Source organism: Columba livia, chromosome 12 (genome assembly GCF_036013475.1).
Source record: "Columba livia isolate bColLiv1 breed racing homer chromosome 12, bColLiv1.pat.W.v2, whole genome shotgun sequence".
NCBI lineage: Eukaryota > Metazoa > Chordata > Aves > Columbiformes > Columbidae > Columba > Columba livia.
In genome coordinates, this window is record NC_088613.1 from 20749110 (window position 1) to 20768235 (window position 19126).

At 59.8% G+C, this 19126-nt stretch overlaps 2 protein-coding genes across 7 annotated transcripts; both read right to left on the bottom strand.

Moving 5' to 3' along the window:
• Positions 1-149: 149 nt before the first annotated feature.
• On the bottom strand, positions 150-4838 carry CCNB3 (cyclin B3). 3 transcript variants are annotated; one of them, XM_065028189.1, is made up of 12 exons: positions 4639-4838; positions 3932-4050; positions 3770-3853; positions 3502-3620; positions 2889-2970; positions 2502-2600; positions 2231-2323; positions 1860-1997; positions 1243-1398; positions 848-997; positions 529-659; positions 150-376 (listed from the first exon to the last, which is right to left on the bottom strand). In XM_065028189.1, the coding sequence occupies exons 2-12, from the start codon at positions 4022-4024 to the stop codon at positions 304-306; spliced, it is 1218 nt and encodes a 405-aa protein (XP_064884261.1). In that variant the 5' UTR covers positions 4025-4050; positions 4639-4838; the 3' UTR covers positions 150-303. The 3 variants fall into 3 exon arrangements, with proteins under 3 accessions (XP_064884261.1, XP_064884262.1, XP_005512228.2); XM_065028190.1 differs by lacking the exon at positions 4639-4838 and adding an exon at positions 4272-4601; XM_005512171.4 differs by lacking the exon at positions 4639-4838 and having other exon boundaries at positions 3932-4497.
• A 3673-nt stretch (positions 4839-8511) lies between these two features.
• Positions 8512-18374, bottom strand: LOC102089271 (protein eva-1 homolog C). 4 transcript variants are annotated; one of them, XM_013370319.3, is made up of 8 exons: positions 17892-18303; positions 14536-14735; positions 11503-11626; positions 11186-11338; positions 10881-11024; positions 10671-10742; positions 10236-10325; positions 8512-9554 (listed from the first exon to the last, which is right to left on the bottom strand). In XM_013370319.3, the coding sequence occupies exons 1-8, from the start codon at positions 17971-17973 to the stop codon at positions 9169-9171; spliced, it is 1251 nt and encodes a 416-aa protein (XP_013225773.1). In that variant the 5' UTR covers positions 17974-18303; the 3' UTR covers positions 8512-9168. The 4 variants fall into 4 exon arrangements, with proteins under 4 accessions (XP_013225773.1, XP_021156422.1, XP_021156421.1 ...); XM_021300747.2 differs by lacking the exon at positions 10881-11024 and having other exon boundaries at positions 17892-18374; XM_021300746.2 differs by lacking the exon at positions 10236-10325 and having other exon boundaries at positions 17892-18330.
• Between the last annotated feature and the right edge of the window lie 752 nt (positions 18375-19126).

Here is a 19126-nt window from a genome sequence, read left to right on the forward strand (position 1 = left end):
TCATTACCTCAGGGAAGGCAGGGTGAGGGGGTGAAATGGGGATGAGAACTGGGGCCTTACAGCTTCCTACTCCACCCTGGCAAGGGGATCTACATCATCCCATAGCCCTAGCCCCACAGTCACCACCAGCATGTAACACAAACAGAATATTTTATTGACAGCTTCTTTTATTGACAGCTTCATATGACTTTTTTTTTTTCCACCCCCTCCCTCCCCATCAGTTAAAATTAGTATTAGTTATGTACATGGAACTCCCCTGCCAGAGAGCACCCAGCTATTTACAGTTTATTTACAGAGGCCAGGCTAGCAGCTCTTCAGTGTCTCCTCCAGCTTGAGCATGTCCATGGGGGTGACTTTGGCAACCTCAAAGAAGACTCTGGAAGGAACCCATAATGATTAGGGCTCAGTCACAACCCTGACACCCATCCACCAAGGCCCCCCAGCTCTCTGCAGCACCCAAGGGTGCATGCTGGTGGTGCCACCCTCTGTGGAGGGAGCAGACACGAGGTAGAGACCCACGCTGCTCACCTGTGTGAGTACTTGGTGCGCACAGCTTTCAACTTGTCATGGGGCTGGTATGTGAGCAGGAAATTCAGCCTCTTCACCAGGGGATGCAGGTCCTGGGACCGGTACCCGCTGTAGTACTCCAGTGTGGGTGTCTGCAAAGGGGCAGCAGGGCTGAGCCGGGTCCTCAGTGGTAGAACATGCATCATCTTCCCTCTCCAGCCCCCCCAAATCTGGGCATAGCCCCAGAACACCATCCCCACACTGATCCATCTGCTCCTGCACCCCCGTGGTGCTGACCAGGGGGCTTCGGAGGCGGACAGCAGGTTGGGCAGGCGCTTACCCAGCCACCGAGGTTCTTCATGGTGAGTGCCAGCAGCAGGCAGCTGGCAGCCAGCTTGGAGGGGCTCTCCCGGGCATAGTCATACTCCTGCAGCGTCATTTCGCAGAGGAAGCGGGCCAGCGTCAGCGTCTCCATGGTGGCACGGGCGCACTACGGCCAGGCAGGCAGGGAAAGGCTGAGCTTTTTTAGCAGCACTACTCCCCCGCAACCTTTTTGGGGATCTAGAGTGCTGCCTCTGGGGCACAAGGCACAGACCTCGCAAACCAAGCTTGACAGACCAGCATCCTCAGCTCTGTTGGGAGGTTTGGCCCAACGCTCCCTGCTGCCAGCTGGGAGCCAACACAAAGGGGCCCTGGAGGCACCTGGACACCAACCCACCCTCCTGCTGCACCCACCTTGGCAAAGCGTCGCAGGAACCGGTAGGGGATGGGGATGTTGATGTCGAACTTGAGGGTGCTGAGGATGTTCATCTCCATAGCAATGAGCTCTTCCCGCTTGTAGGCATCGTCACAGATGTAGAGGAAATCATCCACGCATGGTGGGCACCTCTCCTGCTGGGGCACAACTGCTCAGCACACTGATGGGCTCATCCTGGCAACACTTAGGAAATCCTACTGGTCTGAAGGCCCTGTAAGGGCTTGTGCCCTGCCAGATCCCAAAAGGACTCTACAGCATCCCGCGGGGCTTGTATGTTGTGTTTACTGCCCCAGTCCTGGGCTCTAACTATAAGCCTTGCTTGCATGAGGTGAACTCAGGTGTCCTTTCGGTCTCTGCAGAGCAGAGGGGAGCCAGGTCTCCAGTGACACCAGGAGATGGGATCCAGCTCATCAGGAACTGCATTCACATTGGGATAGGGAGGGGTAACGCAAGGGGTAACACAAGGACAGACACGCCACCCCAGCAGCTCTCAGGGCAGCGGCCTGGCACTGTGGGCACCCGGCCTTCTCCAGTTACCCATGGGGACCAGAGAGGCACAGCCCCCTCTGCCCCAGCACAGCGCACAAGGAGTCACCTCAAATTTGGAGGCAATGAGGATGGCAGTGGAGCCGATGAGCTGCAGCTTGTCCCTCATGCTCACCACCTCCACCAGGTAGTGGTCCACCAGCTTCACAGCCAGGTACAGCGTCTCATGGTTCAGCTCAAAGTTCTCCTGCGAGGATGCGGGCGGGGGACAGGGTATCAGGCAGAAGCTAGGCCCTGCTGACCCAGCTTCCCTCCCAAGGGCTGGGCTCAGAGGAAGGGATGTGGGCACATGCCCAACCTGGGGAGCAGCAAGACCAGCTCTGCACTGGGGACAGCTGCAGAAGCCTCTGCCAACACACCGGGGTTCCACAGGGACAGCCCAGGGTGGGTGCTGTGCTGCAGAAGGCCATGCCCACATACCTGCACCTCCACCATCCAGTCCACCAGGATGGCACGCATGTCCCCACTGATGTCTGGCTGCTTCTCCATGTAGTCAGGGAGGATGAATTTCTCCTGCCAACGTACAAGGCTTGTCAGGGACTCACTGGACACCACCATCCTCAAATGAGACCCCTGCCACCTCATGTGGGCCCCCACCAGGTGCTCAGAACCTCTGGGCAGCAGGTAGCCCTGCCCACATGGTCACTACTTCCCTGGACAGGGCTGCCACCCCTGGCCAGGTATCACCCACCTCTCTTTCCCGCATGTATTCAAAGATCTCCTTGGCGTACTCTGCATTGGCATAGGGGTCACCCAGCTGCTCCTTGTCTATGTCCTCCACTGCTGGTGCCTGGCAGGACAAAGGAGACAGCGGTCAGGGAGAGGCCCCAAGCTCTGCAGGTGCTGGTCAAACCTTCAGGGCAAGGCTGCTGCACCTCTGTATCCTCTTCCCATCTGCCCCCACCGCCCCACAGCCCCCACCCCGCTCCTTCCCATGGGAAGGAGGTGGTGGGGTTCCCACCACACTGGCCGAAGCATCTCCAAGGTCCAAAGCACTGCCTGGTGCCCCAGTATCACCAGCAGCAGCCATAGACCAGCACTGTCAGGATGAGTCTGGGGGCCCAGAGGGCTTCAGTACCTGCACAGGCGCTGGCTTCTCTGGAACAGGATCCTCCTTGGGCTCTGCAGAAGTCTCAATTGGGGGAGTTTTCTTCATTGACCTGGACAGGACAAGAGCATAAATCATTGCTGAGAGGAGCCACATTTTCTGGCTGAAAGTGGCTCTCCAGACCTCCTTGTTGCTCAGGAAGGGGCTAAGCCACCCTTAAAGTATCCCCGTAGAGTCTCTAAGAATCATTTAGTTTGGAAAAGACCTTTAAGATCATCAAGTCCAACTGTAAACCTAACACTGCCAAATTCACCACTAAACCATGTCCCTAAGAGCCACATCTAGAGCCCTTCTATGTACCTCCATGGATGGTCACTCCACCACTTACCCAGGCAGCCTGTTCCAATGCCTGACAATCCTTTCCATGAAGAAATTTCTCCTAATACCCAATCTAAACATCCCCTGGCACAACTTGACACTATTTTATCTACTGTCTGCCCCTCCCAGGCGGCTCATGGTCTCCATTGCCCAAAAGAAGTCCCCATCACTGCATGTTCTTCCCCATGAAATGGATTTACAGGTGCTGGCCCTCCAGTGTCCCCCCCTGCCCTGGTCCCTGTCGCCATCTCCACTGGATACTCACTTTTTCAGGTTGATCTCATTGTTCTTGGCCACCCCTAGGGCAGTATGGGCTCTCTGTGTCTTGTGCGGTGCCACTTTGACGGCCTCCTTCTTTCCTGCCACCACCTGGCTCTTGCGAGCCTGTTTGGGTGAGAACGGGGGTGTTCAGAAGGGTGCATGGGGCAGTGAGGTGTGTCCCGCGGGGAGACCCCTCCTCCTGCTGCCAGAGGGGATAGCCAGCCCCACTGCCATTGGGGGCACCAAAGCCCCCACCCCACAGCAGCACTCACATTGGTGATGTCCCCAAACGCTGACCTCTTCTTGGGCCCACCCTGGGGCGAGGATGGCGACCTCTTGGCCTGAGCATTCTCCTCCTACGATAGAAGCTGTTAGAAGATGGGGGGCCATTTGCCCCACAGGAGCCGCCCCCCCCTCCCTGGTTTGGGACTCACCTTGTCTGGGTTGGCATTCTCTGCGGCAGGGCCCACCTTGCCTGCTCGGGGCTGCTTGGTGCTCAGCACCCTGGCATTGCGCGGCAGCGGCATTCTGTCTGTCGGTCTCTACAAGCGAGCTGGGAGCAGAGCAGGGCTTGATGGGGGTGGCTGCCGTCCCCAGGGACACCCCAACAGCCAGGGGCAGGATCACGGGGCACGTGTACCCCCGGGAGGTGCAGCAAGGGACAGACCCCAACCCCCTCCCTGAGCACGGCAGGCAGAGTGTCCTGAGCGGGGTGCAGCAAGGACCGGCGTGCTCCCCCAGGGGAAGAGGGACACGGAGCATCACGACACCCACCGGAGGCTGGGAGCAGCAGGGAAGGGGCGATTCCCAGGCCCCTACATCCCGCAGAACAACGTAAGAACTCGCCCTCCCCTACACCCCAACACCAGGGGGGAAGCGGGCTCAGGGACACCTCTGCACCCCAGGGGACAGGGGTCTGCCCCCATGCGATCTCACGAGGTACCGCGGAAAGGGGGGAAACCGAGTCTATGGGGGCGCAGGAGAGGGAAAGCCAGGGAGCCGGAGCCCGAGCCCCAGCCCCAGCCCGAGCCCCAGCCCCAGCCCCAGCCCCAGCCCCAGCCCCAGCCCCAGCCCCAGCCCCAGCCCCAGCCCCAGCCCCAGCCCCAGCCCCAGCCCCAGCCCCAGCCCCAGCCCCGCTCACCTGCAGCACAGCCCCGCAGCGGCCCCGGCGCTTTTGAAAGTAGCAGTTCGGCAGCGGCCGGCCAGCACTGGCCGAGCGTCGACCAGTGAGAGCGCGGGGCGGTGCCAGGTGCGGCCAATCGGCGAGCGGGTAGAGATGCGGTTGCCAAGGGGCAGGACGGCAGGGTTTAAAATTCAGCCCAGACGGCCGATGGAGAGGCGCGTTTGCCGAGGAGGCGGGCCGGACCCGCCGAGGCGCGCGGTGATTGGTGGGGCTGTTGCCGTTTAAATCCTCCTCGCGGGGCCGGCGTTGCAGGGTGCTATGGCGGTGGTCGGTGAGCGTGGGCTGGTCGCTATGCCGCCGTGCCCGGGCAGACCCGGTTCTCCCGTCCGTTATGGGGGGACGGAGCGACCTCCGCAGATCCCAGCGCCCACGCCGGGGGCTCCACCCTGGCCTGCTGCCCCTTTCCTGCAGCCAGGGCTGTGGGTCTCTGCTTTGCTCCCTCCGGACACCGGGGCTGTGCTTTCTCACCGGGTGGGGGGGTTTCTTGTTTGGGGCCAGGGTGTACCCTGGCTGGTCACGCAGCTCCTGTCACCTTGTGCTGTGAATGGGTGATTTAGTTCGCTCAAAGAAGGCATCAGCAAAAGTGTTTTTAATGTGATGTTGTAAAAGTGCAATGTAATGAAGCTTTACGGCAAGGTTCACTGTTACTGTACTGCACAGTCATTGGAATGATGATTCAAGACCACCAAGGCAGAATCAAAGCTGCCAGCACAAAATCCAAGTTAGCAAGGCACAAATCTGAGTTACCACGTGACAAGGTTATGTGAGACATTGCCCGCGTACCAGAGATCCGCAGGCGGTGACAGGTCCTGTCTCAAGGGGCAACCTCGAGGGTGTCCCCGCAGTGCAGGGAGAGCTCACAAAGCCTCACCCGGGCTGTCAGATCTACAGAATAAAGTGGTTGGCTCCTAGTCAAATTGTATGCAACGCAAAAGGTCTGCGTGAGACTTCTTGTACCCACAACTTTCTTTGTTCCTTGATAAATGAGTCTTGAAAAAGCCACCCACTTTTCCTGAGTTAATTGCATGATGGGTGTTCCAAGCTCATATGCCTTGATGCTCACTGTGTCCCTGCTCCTTTGTGGGTTTTCAGGGAGCAGATTTGAATTAGAGAAGTTCTTGGCTCAGTTATGGCTCAGGGCTTTACCTCCTGTGGGCCCTGAACCAAAATATCACATTTGGTTAAGGGGTCAAGTAAGCCTGTTATGCCAGGCTGGGCAGGGATGGCATCAGCAGCCACCGGTTCGCCCCTGTTGGTTGAGCTCTAAGGGCTACAATCCACTGCTGCAAATGACCTCGAACAGTGCTGTTCAGTGCTCACCAGGGGGAATCCTGCTTGCCCTATGAAGCCCTTGCAGCACGGCTGGGGGAAAGGGTCTGTCCCTCTTGCCTCCTCCCCTGCCTTCTGCTCCTGACTGCTGTGCTCGGGGCATCCAAGAGAGTCCATCTCGGGCTTGGTTGCTCTCAGAGGGTCTGTCCACTTCCCATCCCCTGCTGAGATTAGGAGGGGGGAGGTTGACCTTCTCACTGAGGAGTCCCCAGCCAGCCACCCCCTGCCCCCAACATCTCATTTTCTGGGAGGAGAATGGAGGTGTTGAGTAGCATCCATGTCACAGGTGGCCATGACAGGTACCTGGGGGAGCAGGGCTGGCAGTGGCTGCAGGGTGGCTGCGGTAACCTGGCACCCGCCCCATGCCCATCACCTGAGCTCAACTGGGGGATGCTGAGCTGCACTGGTGGGAGAAAAAGGGGATTCTGAGGGCAGGGACTGCCCTGTTTGTGCAGGGTGGTTGTCGGTGGACAGCCCCTGACCAGCCCACACAACATCTGAGCTGCTCCCGTGGTCCCAGAGGCTTCAGGAATGCTCTGACCTGATCCCCTTTCCCTTGGGGACAAGGATGGGGGGTGGCACATGTGCCACCTGTCATGCAGAGGTCCCTTCCCCTCCCCAGCTCCTGGGGGCTTTCAGCACTGTGCCAGGCTTCAGGCTCAAGGGAAACCCCCAGTGGAGATAAGCTCAGCAGAGCTCAGCGCTGCAGTAGAGGAGAGCTTTCCCCAGCCAGAAGATTCCTAAGTTTAATCCAAGGAAATCCTTAGGGATAATCTCACACCCATGTGCTGCTGTTGCTGGTGGAGCTGATGAACCCTTGTTAGGGAAACCTCCTGGTGCCAGCTTCCGAGGGGACTTAAACATGCTGCCCAGGGGCCATGAGGGCAGGATGAGTCCTGCTCTGTGCTGACAAGCAGGGCAGCTCAGGCTGCGTGTGGGCAGCTCTGCCACCTCTCCAGCAGAAAGACCTGGGGCCACTGACAGCCAGGAGCAGCAGAATGGCTGTGGGATGCGGCATTGCTGAGGGGAGCCCACAAGGCTTTGAACCTGCGTCCCACAGATCTCGGATACCTTCAGTCCCCCAAACTGGGCAGGGCTGCTGTGGCTCCAGCCCATCTTGTTTCCTTCTCGGCCACTTGTATTCTCCAGCCCCAGGTCCCCTGGTGCCACCGCTGCCATCCCTGGCCTGGGAGCTCCCTGAGGTTCACTCATGATCGGTCTGGGATCCTTATAGGATCCGGTTGTCTGCCTCTCCTTGTGCATGTTGGGGCAGTGCGTACTCCAGCCAAATATATGAGTTGGGTGCGTACTCACGAGTCAGAGCTGGGACACATCCCACTGCAGATGGAAACACGGTGCATCGGCCTGTGGGATAAGATCGTCAGCCAAAAACCCCCATCTAAATCTGCCCGCGGCTCTGTGGGGCTTGGAAGAGCTGCTGCTTTGGGATGGGTCTGTGTCTGCCCGTCCTGCCCGGGCTTGGCAGGGGGAAGCCGGCTTTTCCAGTCCCCACGGTGCTGCCGCCCCTGGGGAGGCTGTGGGGATCCAGCCCTGCTGCAGGTGGTGGCTCACACCACATGCTGGAATCCCACCCAGCCATCCGGGGGACTGGAGGAAAGCTGGGGGAAGCAAGAAGCGGACCCCGCAAGGTGAATGCCTTGGGTCTGCAGCAGGAGATGTGCTAGGGGTCCAGGCATAGTCTTAGTCCTGCCTGTCATCAAAGGACACTGGGTGCTGGTTTGAGGTGAGAGTCTCCCAAATCCCCCTTGGGAATTTGGCAGGATGCCAGTCCTTGCCCCCCTCACTGGAGCAGCAGCGCAAGGCTCCTGCATTGCCGTGGCACTGGGCTCTGCACCAGAGAGCATCCACCGCCAAGCACAGCGCGGCTCTGCCTGCAGAGATGGGGCTGGGGCCTCCCCGGCCCCCAACAGCTGGGTTAAGGGGTGCACTGATGTCCCCCACAGCCCTCTCTTGCTGCACTCAGCCCAGGCACTTCATGCGCAATGGCAGATGGAAAAACAGACCCTGCTATGTGCTAGCTCAAGAACATTTTTACCTGCAGTGTTCCCAATGTGCAAGAGCTGCGTCACTGCTCCCATCCAGCCCCTTCCCCCAGCACTGCAGAGCCCACGCTGCCTTACGGAGCTGGAGCCCTCAGCCCAGGTTCCTGACACCGTGAGGCTGCCGAGAAACCCCTCTGCACGGCACATGGGAATGGTCGCTCCAGGATTGCTTACCAGACAGAGAGCCTCGGGCTCAAGACAAGTTGCAAGGGCAGAGAAGTGTCGTTCATGGGATCCACAAGGACTGCTTTCCCTTCCCCAGGCTAAAACCTTACCCTTTCCCAGGCTAAAACAGGCCCAACTTGTTGCTCCCCATGGCTCAGCACCAGAAACACCAGCAGGAGGCAAGAAGCAGATCCGCACACTACGACTGAGCTTTACCGCTTCCTTTTTCCTCCCTTTTCTCTATTAATGGCAGAGGTCATGGAGGGACACTGTGTCTATGAGCTGCTGCATTTATTTACTGGAAAAAGCCCCAGCAAGTGAGCCTGGAGCTCTCCTGCCGTGGGGAAAACAAGAAGGAAAGCACAGAGCAAAGCGAGGTGACAGAGCTCCCAAATGCCCACAGCCCCATGGGGGATACCAGGGCTGTGCTGGGGGATGCGCGCAGCGCTCTCCCACCCACTCCACATTGTCCCCATGTCCTGGCCATTTCTGCACCTGCCATCTGCATGCGGTCTGAGCACTGGGGGGTGTTTGCAGCACCAGGGGTGGAAGCCAGCACCCAAGAAGAAACAGGAGCAAAGAGCCCGGCAAGGCCAAGGGTGCGCTCGGCATGGCTGGTCAGGGTTAAGTACTGGAGCCAGCCGATCATGGGGAAGTTAGCTCGGGGTTAGCGGCGTGTTTGTGATAAAGGACCCAGTGGCCCCACAACCCACCCTGCAGCCCCTCATCACACCCAAGGACCACATCTTACCCCTGGGTTAGAGGTTTCCAGACTGGTGGAGCAGTGGGTTGGTGGCCACACTGAGGCTGCTCTGTCCCTGTTCCTGCTGCCACTCGGGATGCCCACTCACCCCGAGGAGCCCAAACTCTTGTGTCTTGTGTCATATCCCACTTAATCTCTGGCACTCTTCCAGCCGTTTTGTTCCAGTTCTTATTTGGTGGCCGATTTGATCTTGTGGATGGCATATGGGCTCGACTCTTTGGGCATCCAGATCTCCTCCCCCCCGCGGCCCTGGTGCTCCACCGCCCCCTCCATGGCCGCCGTCAGCTCGGGGCTGAAGATGCTGTCGGTGGCCCGGTAGGTGCGGGTGAGGCGGCGGAAGGAGGAGTCTGAGGAGCTGTCGTCGGGAAGCTCTTCGTCCTGCTCCTCGCGCAGCTTGGTCCTGCTCAGCTCAGAGCTGCTCCCCAGCTCCGGGTCCTTGAGAGCCTCTCCCAGCTCCTGGAGGAACGTCGTTTTGGGGCTGATGATGCACAGCAGGAGCATGAGGCCTCCTGAGACCCCACAAAGAAAGTAGAGGCCAACTTTCTCTGGGACTCCTGGGAAGTGAAGAACAAAGAGACACCAGGGTACAAGCGGCCTCCGCAGCGGGCTGGGGACCTGTGCCCAGGGGAAGAAGAGGAGGGGAGTAGGGACGCCCTCAGCACCCAGGCTGCAGGGGCAGGACAGACCCTGCCCCAGTGACCATGGGAGCGTCAACCAGAGCCTCACCAGCACCCACTAGTGTCCCAAAATGCCCGTTTCCCCATTGGAAACCCCCACTGGGAGGCGTGGTAAGCAGCACAGTGAGAGGAATCATCTCTCCAGGGATTTAAATGGGTAATTTCCCCTGGCAAGGGAAACTTTTGCCTGCAGAGAAGTGCCCTCCATCAGCAAGGGCCCCTGCAGACAGGGCAGGAAGGAAGGAGACCCAGCAGGCAATTCAGCCCATCAATAAGGAAGGTCCGAGGGCAGGGCTGCAGGACACACGACTGATGGTGCTGTAGGACCTTGGGGCTCATTCAACCTCTGAGCTCTTGCCCTACGTTCCCCCCACAAGCCCCACATGGGCACTTGTTGCATTCCTGCCCCGCATGCCTGCTGACCCTGCCGGAGGGGTCTGGGGTCTGTCTGCCTCTGAGCTGAGCCCCAGGCTGAGCAGGGACCTCAGGACCTGAGCCACCCTCCCAAGCCCGTCCTGCTGCCCCAGATGCTGTGTAAGTGCTGGGGAGGGCACGTACCCCAAAGGTGGGCAAAAGCTGCCAGAGTGCTAGTAAAAATCATCCGGTCTTCCCGGAGCCTGGAGAACCTGGGCCCTTTGTACCAGCCACCTGCAGCGAACAAGGGGATGCGGGCTGTGACATGAGGTGCCGCCCAGGGCCCCACTGCCCGGCTGCCTGTCCCTGCCTGTCTCCTTCCCTACACCGAACTCCTTCCTCCCTGCAGAAGCGTTCCCCTGCCCGCTGGGGTGCTCCTCTGCGGCTCCTCCGCTCCCAGCAGAGCACATCTCTCCAGCCCCTGGGCAACAACTGATGGGGCAGCACTGCTGGGATGGAGCTGCAGGGCTCGTGCCAGCGGTGGGCACTGCAGATGTAGACAGGCCATGGAAAGCTTGGTTCACCCAGGCACAGACACAGTGCCGCACTGCTTTTGGCATAGCCTTCCCCCCACATTACCGTGCATATAGTCCGAGAGCAGGAAGGGGTCTGAGGTGTCAGGGCCCACCTCTTCCAGCAGCTGCTTGGGCACTGCAAGGAGAGCAAAGGCTGACCATCACCACCCTGCTTGTCCCCAGCAGCCCCTGCCTCCCCCAGGAGCCCCACAGCCCTGCCTGCACAGCATGGGGCCGGCACAGCGGGGGCTCAGCCCTCGTGGGTGGCTCTCACCGCAGGTGTAGGACACTCGTAGCTGTTTCTTCATGCCGGGCAGGCATGGGTCCCCAAAGGTGGCCTGGTCAGCAGCCACGGTGCAGTTCCCCTTGCGGTGGCACTTCTTGGAGACCCTCCGCAGGGCATCTGGAGCCAAGCACTCTGCAGAGACATGGGGCATGGACGCATGGGCAGACCTGCCCCTGCCCACCATGCACCAGCCAGCTGTGGCCAAGGGGCACAGGTACAGCCCAATTGCATATGTGTGCCATGCTCTCTGCAGGGCTCCTGCGTCATTTCTGGCTCAAACTGATCTAGCATACCTATATGAGGTCCCTCAGGGTTCAGGGCTTCACACTCTGGTTTGCCCCGCAGGAATCGTCCGTAATTTGCAGAATAAATGGCCAGGACGGATTTTGGTCGGCACTGTAGCCTCAGCTTGTTGTTCTCACACACAGTCTTGACCCGATGGTTCCCTGGGGAATGTCACCGCAGAGTGCCTCTGTGCATCCTGAGTCACCTGCAATCCCCTCCTCCCTGAGCCCAGCCAAGGGTCTGAGCGCTGCCCAGGGCAGGGCTGGAGGTACAGGAGGCCAGGGAAGCCACCCTGTAGCATTGCCCATACCTCACTCCACCTTACCTGGCCGGCACTTGTAGGAAGTGATGAGGTACTTGTGTGTCCCAGGGCACGGGTCTGGCCCAAAGACTTGGCTGTGCACCAAGAACTGGCACCACTGCTGGTCCTGGCACTCGGCCAGCAGCTTCTGGAGAGCAAAGCAGGACAGACAGGAAGACGGGTGAGGACTCCTGGGGCTGTTCTCGCCTCCTTGCCTTCAGTGCCATCACCAGCCTCAGGGAAATGGCCTCTCAGTCTGCAGAGGGGTCCTACGGCTGGCTGCTCACTCCAACCGCTCTGCCACAGTCACCGTGCTTCATGTGTTGGTTCCTGGATCTGTTCCTTCCCTACACCCACGCAGAGCTGTGTGCCAGCATGTCTGCCAGTACCTGTGCCGGCACAACGCCATGTGTGTGCAGCGGCTGTGCAGGCATGCAAGATAACAGCCCCGTGCAACATGCAGGGAGGTGTGCATGTTGACATGGCCCCGTGCAACACACCGACACGGCCCCGTGCAACACCCGTGTGGGTGTGCACACTGATACGTCTCTGTACAAAACCCGTGCAGATGTGCACACTGACACAGCCCTGTGCAACACCCGTGCAGGTGTGCACACCGATACGTCTCTGTACAACACCCGTTCAGGTGTGCACATCAACACGTCTCTGTGCAACACCTGTGCAGGTGTGCACACTGACATGTCTCTGTACAACACCCGTGCAGGCATGCACACCGACACGGCACCGTGCAACACCCGTGAGGGTGTGCACACCGCCACGGCTCTGTGCAACACCCGCGCACGCAGGTCCACGCCCCGGGGCTCCGTGCAATGCGCAGCGAGGCCACCAGATGGGGACGCGGGTTCGCACCACGGAGCCGCTCGGGCAGCGTCCCCGCCTGGCCCCGGGGTGGCCTTTGCCGCTGCTCGCTGTCCTCTGCTGTCCCCACTGGGAAATGGCCCCGCAGCTCAATCCCTGGGGTCCCACCACTTGAAACGACAGAGCCCCTTTTCACCCCCCCTCTCCCTCCTCCGACCCTGCCTCCCTCAGCTCAGCACTGGAGGAGCCTCCTTTTGGTCTTCACTGGCTGCTAGACGAGAAATTCGAGGAGGAAAAGCAATTAATCCCTCTCCTCAAGTTTTGCTTAAGCAGAGCTGAGCCTCAGCAACTCTTCAGATGTCCTTTCTCCACCAGCAGCTTCCCAGCAGCAGGGATCCCAGCCCCATACAGTCGCTGTCCCCTGGATGGAGCAGCTCCATCTCGCTGCAAACCTGAGCTGCACAGATCCTGCTCACAGACCTGCCCTTCAGTCTCCAAACATCTGTGCTGGGCTGTATCCTCCATCCTGCACTTGACACACAAGCTCTGGGGACCGTGACCTGTGTTTGCACGGTGGTTTGTGGGGCCGACCCGGTGCCGTGCCAGCACAGTCTGGCCCAGTGCTTGCAGAGCTCCTGGACATTGCAAGGTGCCAGGATGGGACCTGCAGCTGGAGCAGGGCCGGGCAGCAAAGCCTTGTGAGCTTCCAGGGCAGGGAACTGGCCCCTCAGCTCTTGTTCCTCTTCTCTGGCTCTGTGTTCCCCTTCCCCACAGGCAGCTGTGTGCAGCTGGGTTTGCTGCGGTTTTGCTCCAGCCCTAGGAAGCAGCTGGAACAGGAATAAAAAAGTAGCACATGAAACCCTCTCCCCATCAAGCAAGCCTCCTGCTGGCCCCCAGCATGTGTCCTGGCTGCCCTGGGTCAGAGCCCTGTGACCAGGAGGGAGAAGTGGGTATGGTTTGGGCACGCTGTGTCCGGCATAGCACGGCGTGTTGCCCATCTCACCTGCTCTCCAGCATCTCTCCAGCCATGGGTGGAGCTGAGTAGCCGGACCAGGGCTTTGCAGCTGGGGCTGGGGAGCATTGCCCGGCCAAGCAGGGCTCCAGAAAAGGCAGAGACCAGGCTCCTGTGTCTACAAGGTCAGATGCAGCCTCAGGCTGCATGAGGACCATGGGTGAGTGCAGGTCAAGCGTTCAGCCAAGGGAGAAGTTGCTGAGAACTGGAGGAGTTTGGTGGGCAGAGGACACATGCTCAAGGCTTTGCAGAATGAGCATTATTGCTCTCCTTGCTCCCGGCCAGATGACTGCTATGATGCCTGGACTGTGCTGCTGCCAGCTGCAACAGCTCGTCTTGTCCAAGGCAACCCAAAGCCATGGATGCTGAGGCCAGCCATGCCAGCGTGGAGAGCCACAAGCCAGGGTAAAGCTGCAGGAGGCCGAGGGACAACATCTGTCCCAAATCTTCTCTGTTCCATTCCTCAAGCTGCTCATTATGTCTCATATGTGGGGCCAGTGGAGGGCTGGTGTCCTCACTGGGCACAGGGTTGTCCCCAAACACAAAGAAGAATCGAGCACACCTGCAGCATGGAGCAGGCTGTGGGACTCGTGCAGCAGTCCAGCAAGTGTTTTCTCCAGCCAGGCATCAGCTTTGCAGAGGTCCCCCCTTCCCTTCTGCCAGCCTCCGCCTTCCTCCCCTCTCCCTGCTCTGGTGCCTGCGATCAACAGACCCTCCTTTGGGCCTGCTTCATTAACCTGCTTCTCGGGAGCTGCCAGCATGGACGGGTGCTGCTTCTGACAGAGGAAGAGCTGAGCTCTGTGCTAACCCAGGGGACGAAGCTGCAGGACTTAGCACAGCATCCCCCAAGGGCCCTTGTCCTGCTTCTCCAGCCCAGCACCCCGACTGCTGTGCCACCCGTCTCCCGGGACCCAGCTCCAGCTGAAGGGCTTGCTCTGAGCCTGCTGCGTCCTGTGGGACTACTGACAACCCAGCTTAGGACACCGCAGTGCCTCCTGCCAGGCTCCCCCGGCAGCGCTGCCCCACCTTGGGACCCACCACATGAAGTCTTGTCCACTCTTATCTCCCCAAAATGCTTTGGGGGAAGGACCTCAAAGGTGAATCCCGATGCTGATGGCAGCAGCCACCCTCAGGGCACAGGGAGGCCGTGCTGCCTGCAGCCACCCAGCCCAGTGACGCGGGGCAGGAGGGGCAGCCAATGGTCCCTTGGGACTGTCAGCCCTTACCAGGTGTGCGGTGGCAGACATGCACTCGATGCTCTCCTGGGAAGCATTGCCAGGGCTGGGACAGAGGTTGGGGCTGGGTACGCGACGCCCGTAGAAGGCGCCGAGGATGCTGATGGTGGTCTTGCGAGGGCAGACGATGAGAAGCTGCTCCCCGTCACAGGTGTGGGCGGTATGGTTCCGCAGCACCTTGCGCAGGTACCCTGGAGGGGGAAAGCACAGGCGGCATTGACCAGAGGAGACACCGGGACCACGGCAGTGATGGTGCTTGGGCTCCTGACAGCTGGTGGCACTGCGGACACAGGGCCGGCCCAGCCTCTTGGGGCACAGTGCCCACAAAGACCAGGCAGGATAAGCCCTGTCCTGTCGCTCTCCTCTGGTTGCCCCATATCACTGGACACTGGAAGCCATGAAGGACACGGCACACTGCTCAGGCTCCCGGCACTCATCTCCTGCTGCATCCACTACAGCTGAGGCACTAATGGGGCAAACAGGACCAGAGTGGGGCTGCAACAGAGAAGATAGGCTTGCAGCAAATCTTATATGCAGCATTGCAGCCAAGAGGCTGGAAAGCAGCGCGGAGTAGCCAAGTTGGTTAGCAAACATAAGCAAAAGCTGGAGGCAGGATGACAGGCCAGAAAAAATACATATGGAAGAATCCCATGAGGACTAGTGAAGGGTTTAGGGAAAATCAGGCTTGCTATGGAGGCATGGGGAAGAGAAAGCAAGGATGAGCCAGAGATGATCACTCAGAGGTGATCGCCGGAGTCAGGGCGGGGGGGATGCTTTCTGTCACACCATGCTGAGCCACGGGCTGAAGGAGAGAAGGGTGCAGAGGCTGATGCCAGCTCCCACGGCTGGCTGGGTCAGTATGGATGGGTGTGAGCCACCAAATCGTCATCTGTGCCCAGCTGACCCGGATGTGTCTGCTGGAGAAGCCCTGTACATCGGTATGAGCCATCCCCAGGCCATGGCCTGGCTGACAGACACTGGCCCTTCTCTCTCTGAATTCCCAGCACGGGGTATTTCTCTCTTTTAACTCTGCTTGTTTGTGTCCCAAACCACTTACCCTGTTGTTTTCCCTGCAAGGGATGGTAAGGTGGCGCTGTCCTGCCCAGCCTTTAAGAGGGTTTAACATACAGCTATCAGCTCTGGCTGGTACCAGCTGTGCTGGATGTTGAGTGAGCAAGGAAGCTGTTTTAATAAAAGCTCTGCAAGCTGCCAGGGGTGCTCTGAGCAGGCACTGGTTGCTGGAGGAGGCCAAGGAAGCAGAAAATCTGACAGAAATGATGTGTAGGGGCCTGGACAGAGCAGTTTGCACCAGGCCTTTGAATAAAACAAAAGCAAAGTGGAAGCATCATTTTGAAGCTGGGAGGAGGGGGACAGGGCAATGTGGTACCTGCCAGGGAGGACCCTGCGCTATTGGGTAGGTCACAGACTGCAGACCCCACCTGTGGGGTCCTCAGAGGGACTTGCACCCCAGCCCCAGCCCAGTGGGGGGACTGGGGCAGGACATGCACCCCGTACCCCAGCCCAGTGAAACTCCCTGAAACCAATATAAGAAGGTGGGTGGGATCCCCAGTTCCCAGCCCTGCGCTTCTCCTTCTGTGCCTCTGCAAACTGGTGCCAGGCTCAGCTGCACAAAGGGCTCCTTTCGCCTTCCCTGCTGCTGCTAACCGCTTGGCATCTGCAGCCAGCATCCCTCCCCAGGGGACAGCAGCGGCTGCGGCTGGGAGCTGCTCCCGCTCGGAGCTGATATTTCCCTTGGACACGGGCAGCTGCTGGCATTTCTCGGCTCCTTTCTCCTTGTAAGCACGGGATGAGCGACTGGGAGGCCACAGCCCTGTGCAAGTGAGCCATTGCTTGCTCCTCTGCACACTGGGGGAGAGAGAGAGGCAGAGGTGGAGGAGGTGGATGGGAACAGGCAAGCTGCGCCTTGGAGGGCGCAGAGCTGGCTCAGCCTCCTGGGGTGCAGTGCCCACAAAGAGGGGGCAGGACAAGCCCTGTCCTGTCTCTCTCCTCCAGTTACCTCATTTCACCAGGCGCTGGGAGCCATGAAGGGCACGGGACCCTGCTCGGGCTCCCGGCCCCCATCTCCTTCTGCTGCAGCATCATCCAGGCCCTTGTGCAGGCTCCAGAGCCACCCAGGGCTTGACTTCTGCTTGGTGCCAGCTCCAAACCTGCCAGCTCATCTCTGAGGCAGCTGGTGGTGGGGCTGCCCAAACCCCCGCTGCCCGGCCAGCCCTGGGCACCGAGGGCTGAGCCCAGCCCTGGGGATGGTAGGGGACACGGGGGAGGAATGTGGGTTTCCTCAAATCCAGCCTGCCTTGCAGAAGGCACCCTCCTCTGCCACCGTGCCGGCTGGCAGCACTGTTGGTTTGTATTTTAAAATTGAGGCTCAAACAGGGCTGCAGGTTTCTCCATCATATTTTGGGGCAGTGAGCAATTTAGAAGATGTATTTTTTTTGTGGGTGAAACCAGGGCAAGGAGGCTGCAGGCGGATTTTGTGAGCGATGCCGGCGGCCCGCCGGTGCCGCTGACTCAGTCCCTGATGTGCGGTTGTGCAGTTGGCTCTGCCCAGATGAAATCACATCCTCCCTCGCAGCCCGCCCTGCCGCGCTCACCGGCACCGTGCCGGGCCCGGCAGAGCGGAGCAGGAGGTGGCTGTTTCTAGAAGATCCCTCAGAGGAACCGCAGTCCACGGTCACCCAGCCTGCCTGCACCCATCCTAATTGTCCCAAGCGCTGGAGCGCAAAGGATCCCAAATTTCTGCTTCAGCTGCATCTGTAAGGCTCAGCCCAGGGAAGAGGGTCTGGCCTTTGCTGTGCCTTGTGGCGGTGCCCCCACAGCCTCCCTGCTCACAGGTGACTCCAGCTGGGGACAGCAGCTGCCAGCTCCAGCCGGGGTCCACGCAGGGCTTCAGCCCATCTCTTCCCTCACCTTCCCAGAGCAGCAAAGGCTTGAGGGACCCCTGGGCGCTCCAGAAGACTTCAGCTCCACACACCACTCAGCACCAGGGACATGAGCGTCATGGCCTGGGGGGTCTCAGAAAACCTCTGGGACTGTCTTAAGATTTGTTTGTTTTTCCATTTCTGCCTCCAAGCTGTCCAACAGAGTGCAGCAGCAGCGAGGGGACTCGCTGCCTCACTCACACCAAGGCTGCGGGACATGCATGGGGTGTTTTCAGATCCCAGCCCTTCCGTGGGGGTAAAAACCCCTCTTTTTAAATTTGGCAGCCTCCCTCTGGCCTGCACTGCTTTGTGCCTCACTTGTCCCTGTCCTGCCAACCTGGCTGCTGCTTTGCCCTCCCCTCCCACCGGCACAGTCCCCAGCATCCCCAGGCCTGCACCCCGACTCACCAGAGAGCTCCGGGCTGGCCTCCAGCCCCACGGCCAGGCAGAGCAGGACCAGGGCTGCCGCTGGCCCTGGCAGCCCAGCCATGGTGCAGCCGCTCGGCTCTGCTGTGTCCCACCAGGCAGCCTCCACCGGTCCGTCCTTGGCAGCGGCTGGTGCCGGGGCTGGCCGCGCGCGGGGACAATGGCTCGCTTCTCTGCCCTGCCAAAGCGCCGGGGCTGGGCGGGCGCCTGTGTACCCACTCTTTGTCTGTTGCCCAGGACAAGGGGCTGCTCTGCACAGCTGGGACACCCTCAGCACAGCGACACCTCCCACGGGGAGGGAGGGACGTGTTTTGAAAGGCTCTCCGTGGTGGGTGACCGGGCTCTGTGCCTTGGCATCACTGTTGCTGGCGGAGAAACCATCAGCCCCTTCCCTCCTGCCTCTGCTCCTGCCAAGCAGAGCTATAGGGCTGGTCCCTCTTTCTTGCTCCCTGCATTCTCATGGGCACGGTGAGGCAGAAATCTGGATACACGTGTGCTGTAATCTCCATCTCGGCAAACGTCCGGCCATTCAGCATTTGAGGAGGAAGGGAAGGGCTGCCTGTGCTACCTCCCAAGGCGGCTGCTCTTACAGAAAAGGCAAACATCCTCCCTGCATCAAATGCTGCAGGCAGGGACCTCTTTGTTGCTGCTTCTCTGTCCCCACACCCTCCACAGGGCCAGATACTGGGTGCTCTGACACCCCGGAGGAGCACACCATGTCATTCTTGTGTCCTGCAGGAGTTAAGCCCCTGCCCGCTGCTTCAGCTGGAAGCTTGGAGCGAAACGCAAGGGGCCGGAGCTGCCTGGGCTGAGGTCAGCAGGGAAGCAGCAGTTGGCCGTGTCAGGAGCCGGAGCGGCTCTCGGCAGGCTCAGCATCACTTGGGCGGGGGCCGGGGGGCAGCGGGACAGGGACACATCACCTGGGGGCCTGCAGGTGAGTGACATGGGTGGCAAGCTCATGCTGAGGGTGCTGCTGTGGCCCCGCTTGGCATTCACAACACCCTTAATTCAGCTCCCTTGCTTAAGAGGTCATCAGGTAGAGTTTCCTGTCCCATTGGGTGGAATTTCAGGTTCTCCAAAAGGTTTGATGGGGCAGAAAGAAAAATGCCCCCCAGCCCCTCCTGTGCAGCTGCCAGTGTAAGCACCACGCTGGGCTGTGCAGTAGGACCAGGAAAACCTTCTCCTTTGGGAGGACTCCTCCGGGAGCCTCCAAAAGA

What these genes read in the sequence shown, in the direction of transcription:
- CCNB3 (XM_065028189.1), bottom strand. Translation starts at nt 4,024, where the DNA reads ATGCCGCTGCCGCGCAATGCCAGGGTGCTGAGCACCAAGCAGCCCCGA. An exon ending in AATACATGCGGGAAAGAGAG is followed by an intron (nt 2,324 to 2,501) that starts GTGGGTGATACC and finishes GTACGTTGGCAG; the next exon opens with GAGAAATTCATCCTCCCTGA. An exon ending in ACTGGATGGTGGAGGTGCAG is followed by an intron (nt 1,998 to 2,230) that starts GTATGTGGGCAT and finishes GCATCCTCGCAG; the next exon opens with GAGAACTTTGAGCTGAACCA.
- LOC102089271 (XM_013370319.3), bottom strand. Translation starts at nt 17,973, where the DNA reads ATGGCTGGGCTGCCAGGGCCAGCGGCAGCCCTGGTCCTGCTCTGCCTG. An exon ending in TGTCTGCCACCGCACACCTG is followed by an intron (nt 11,627 to 14,535) that starts GTAAGGGCTGAC and finishes TTTGCTCTCCAG; the next exon opens with AAGCTGCTGGCCGAGTGCCA. An exon ending in ACGAGTGTCCTACACCTGCG is followed by an intron (nt 10,743 to 10,880) that starts GTGAGAGCCACC and finishes CTCTCCTTGCAG; the next exon opens with TGCCCAAGCAGCTGCTGGAA.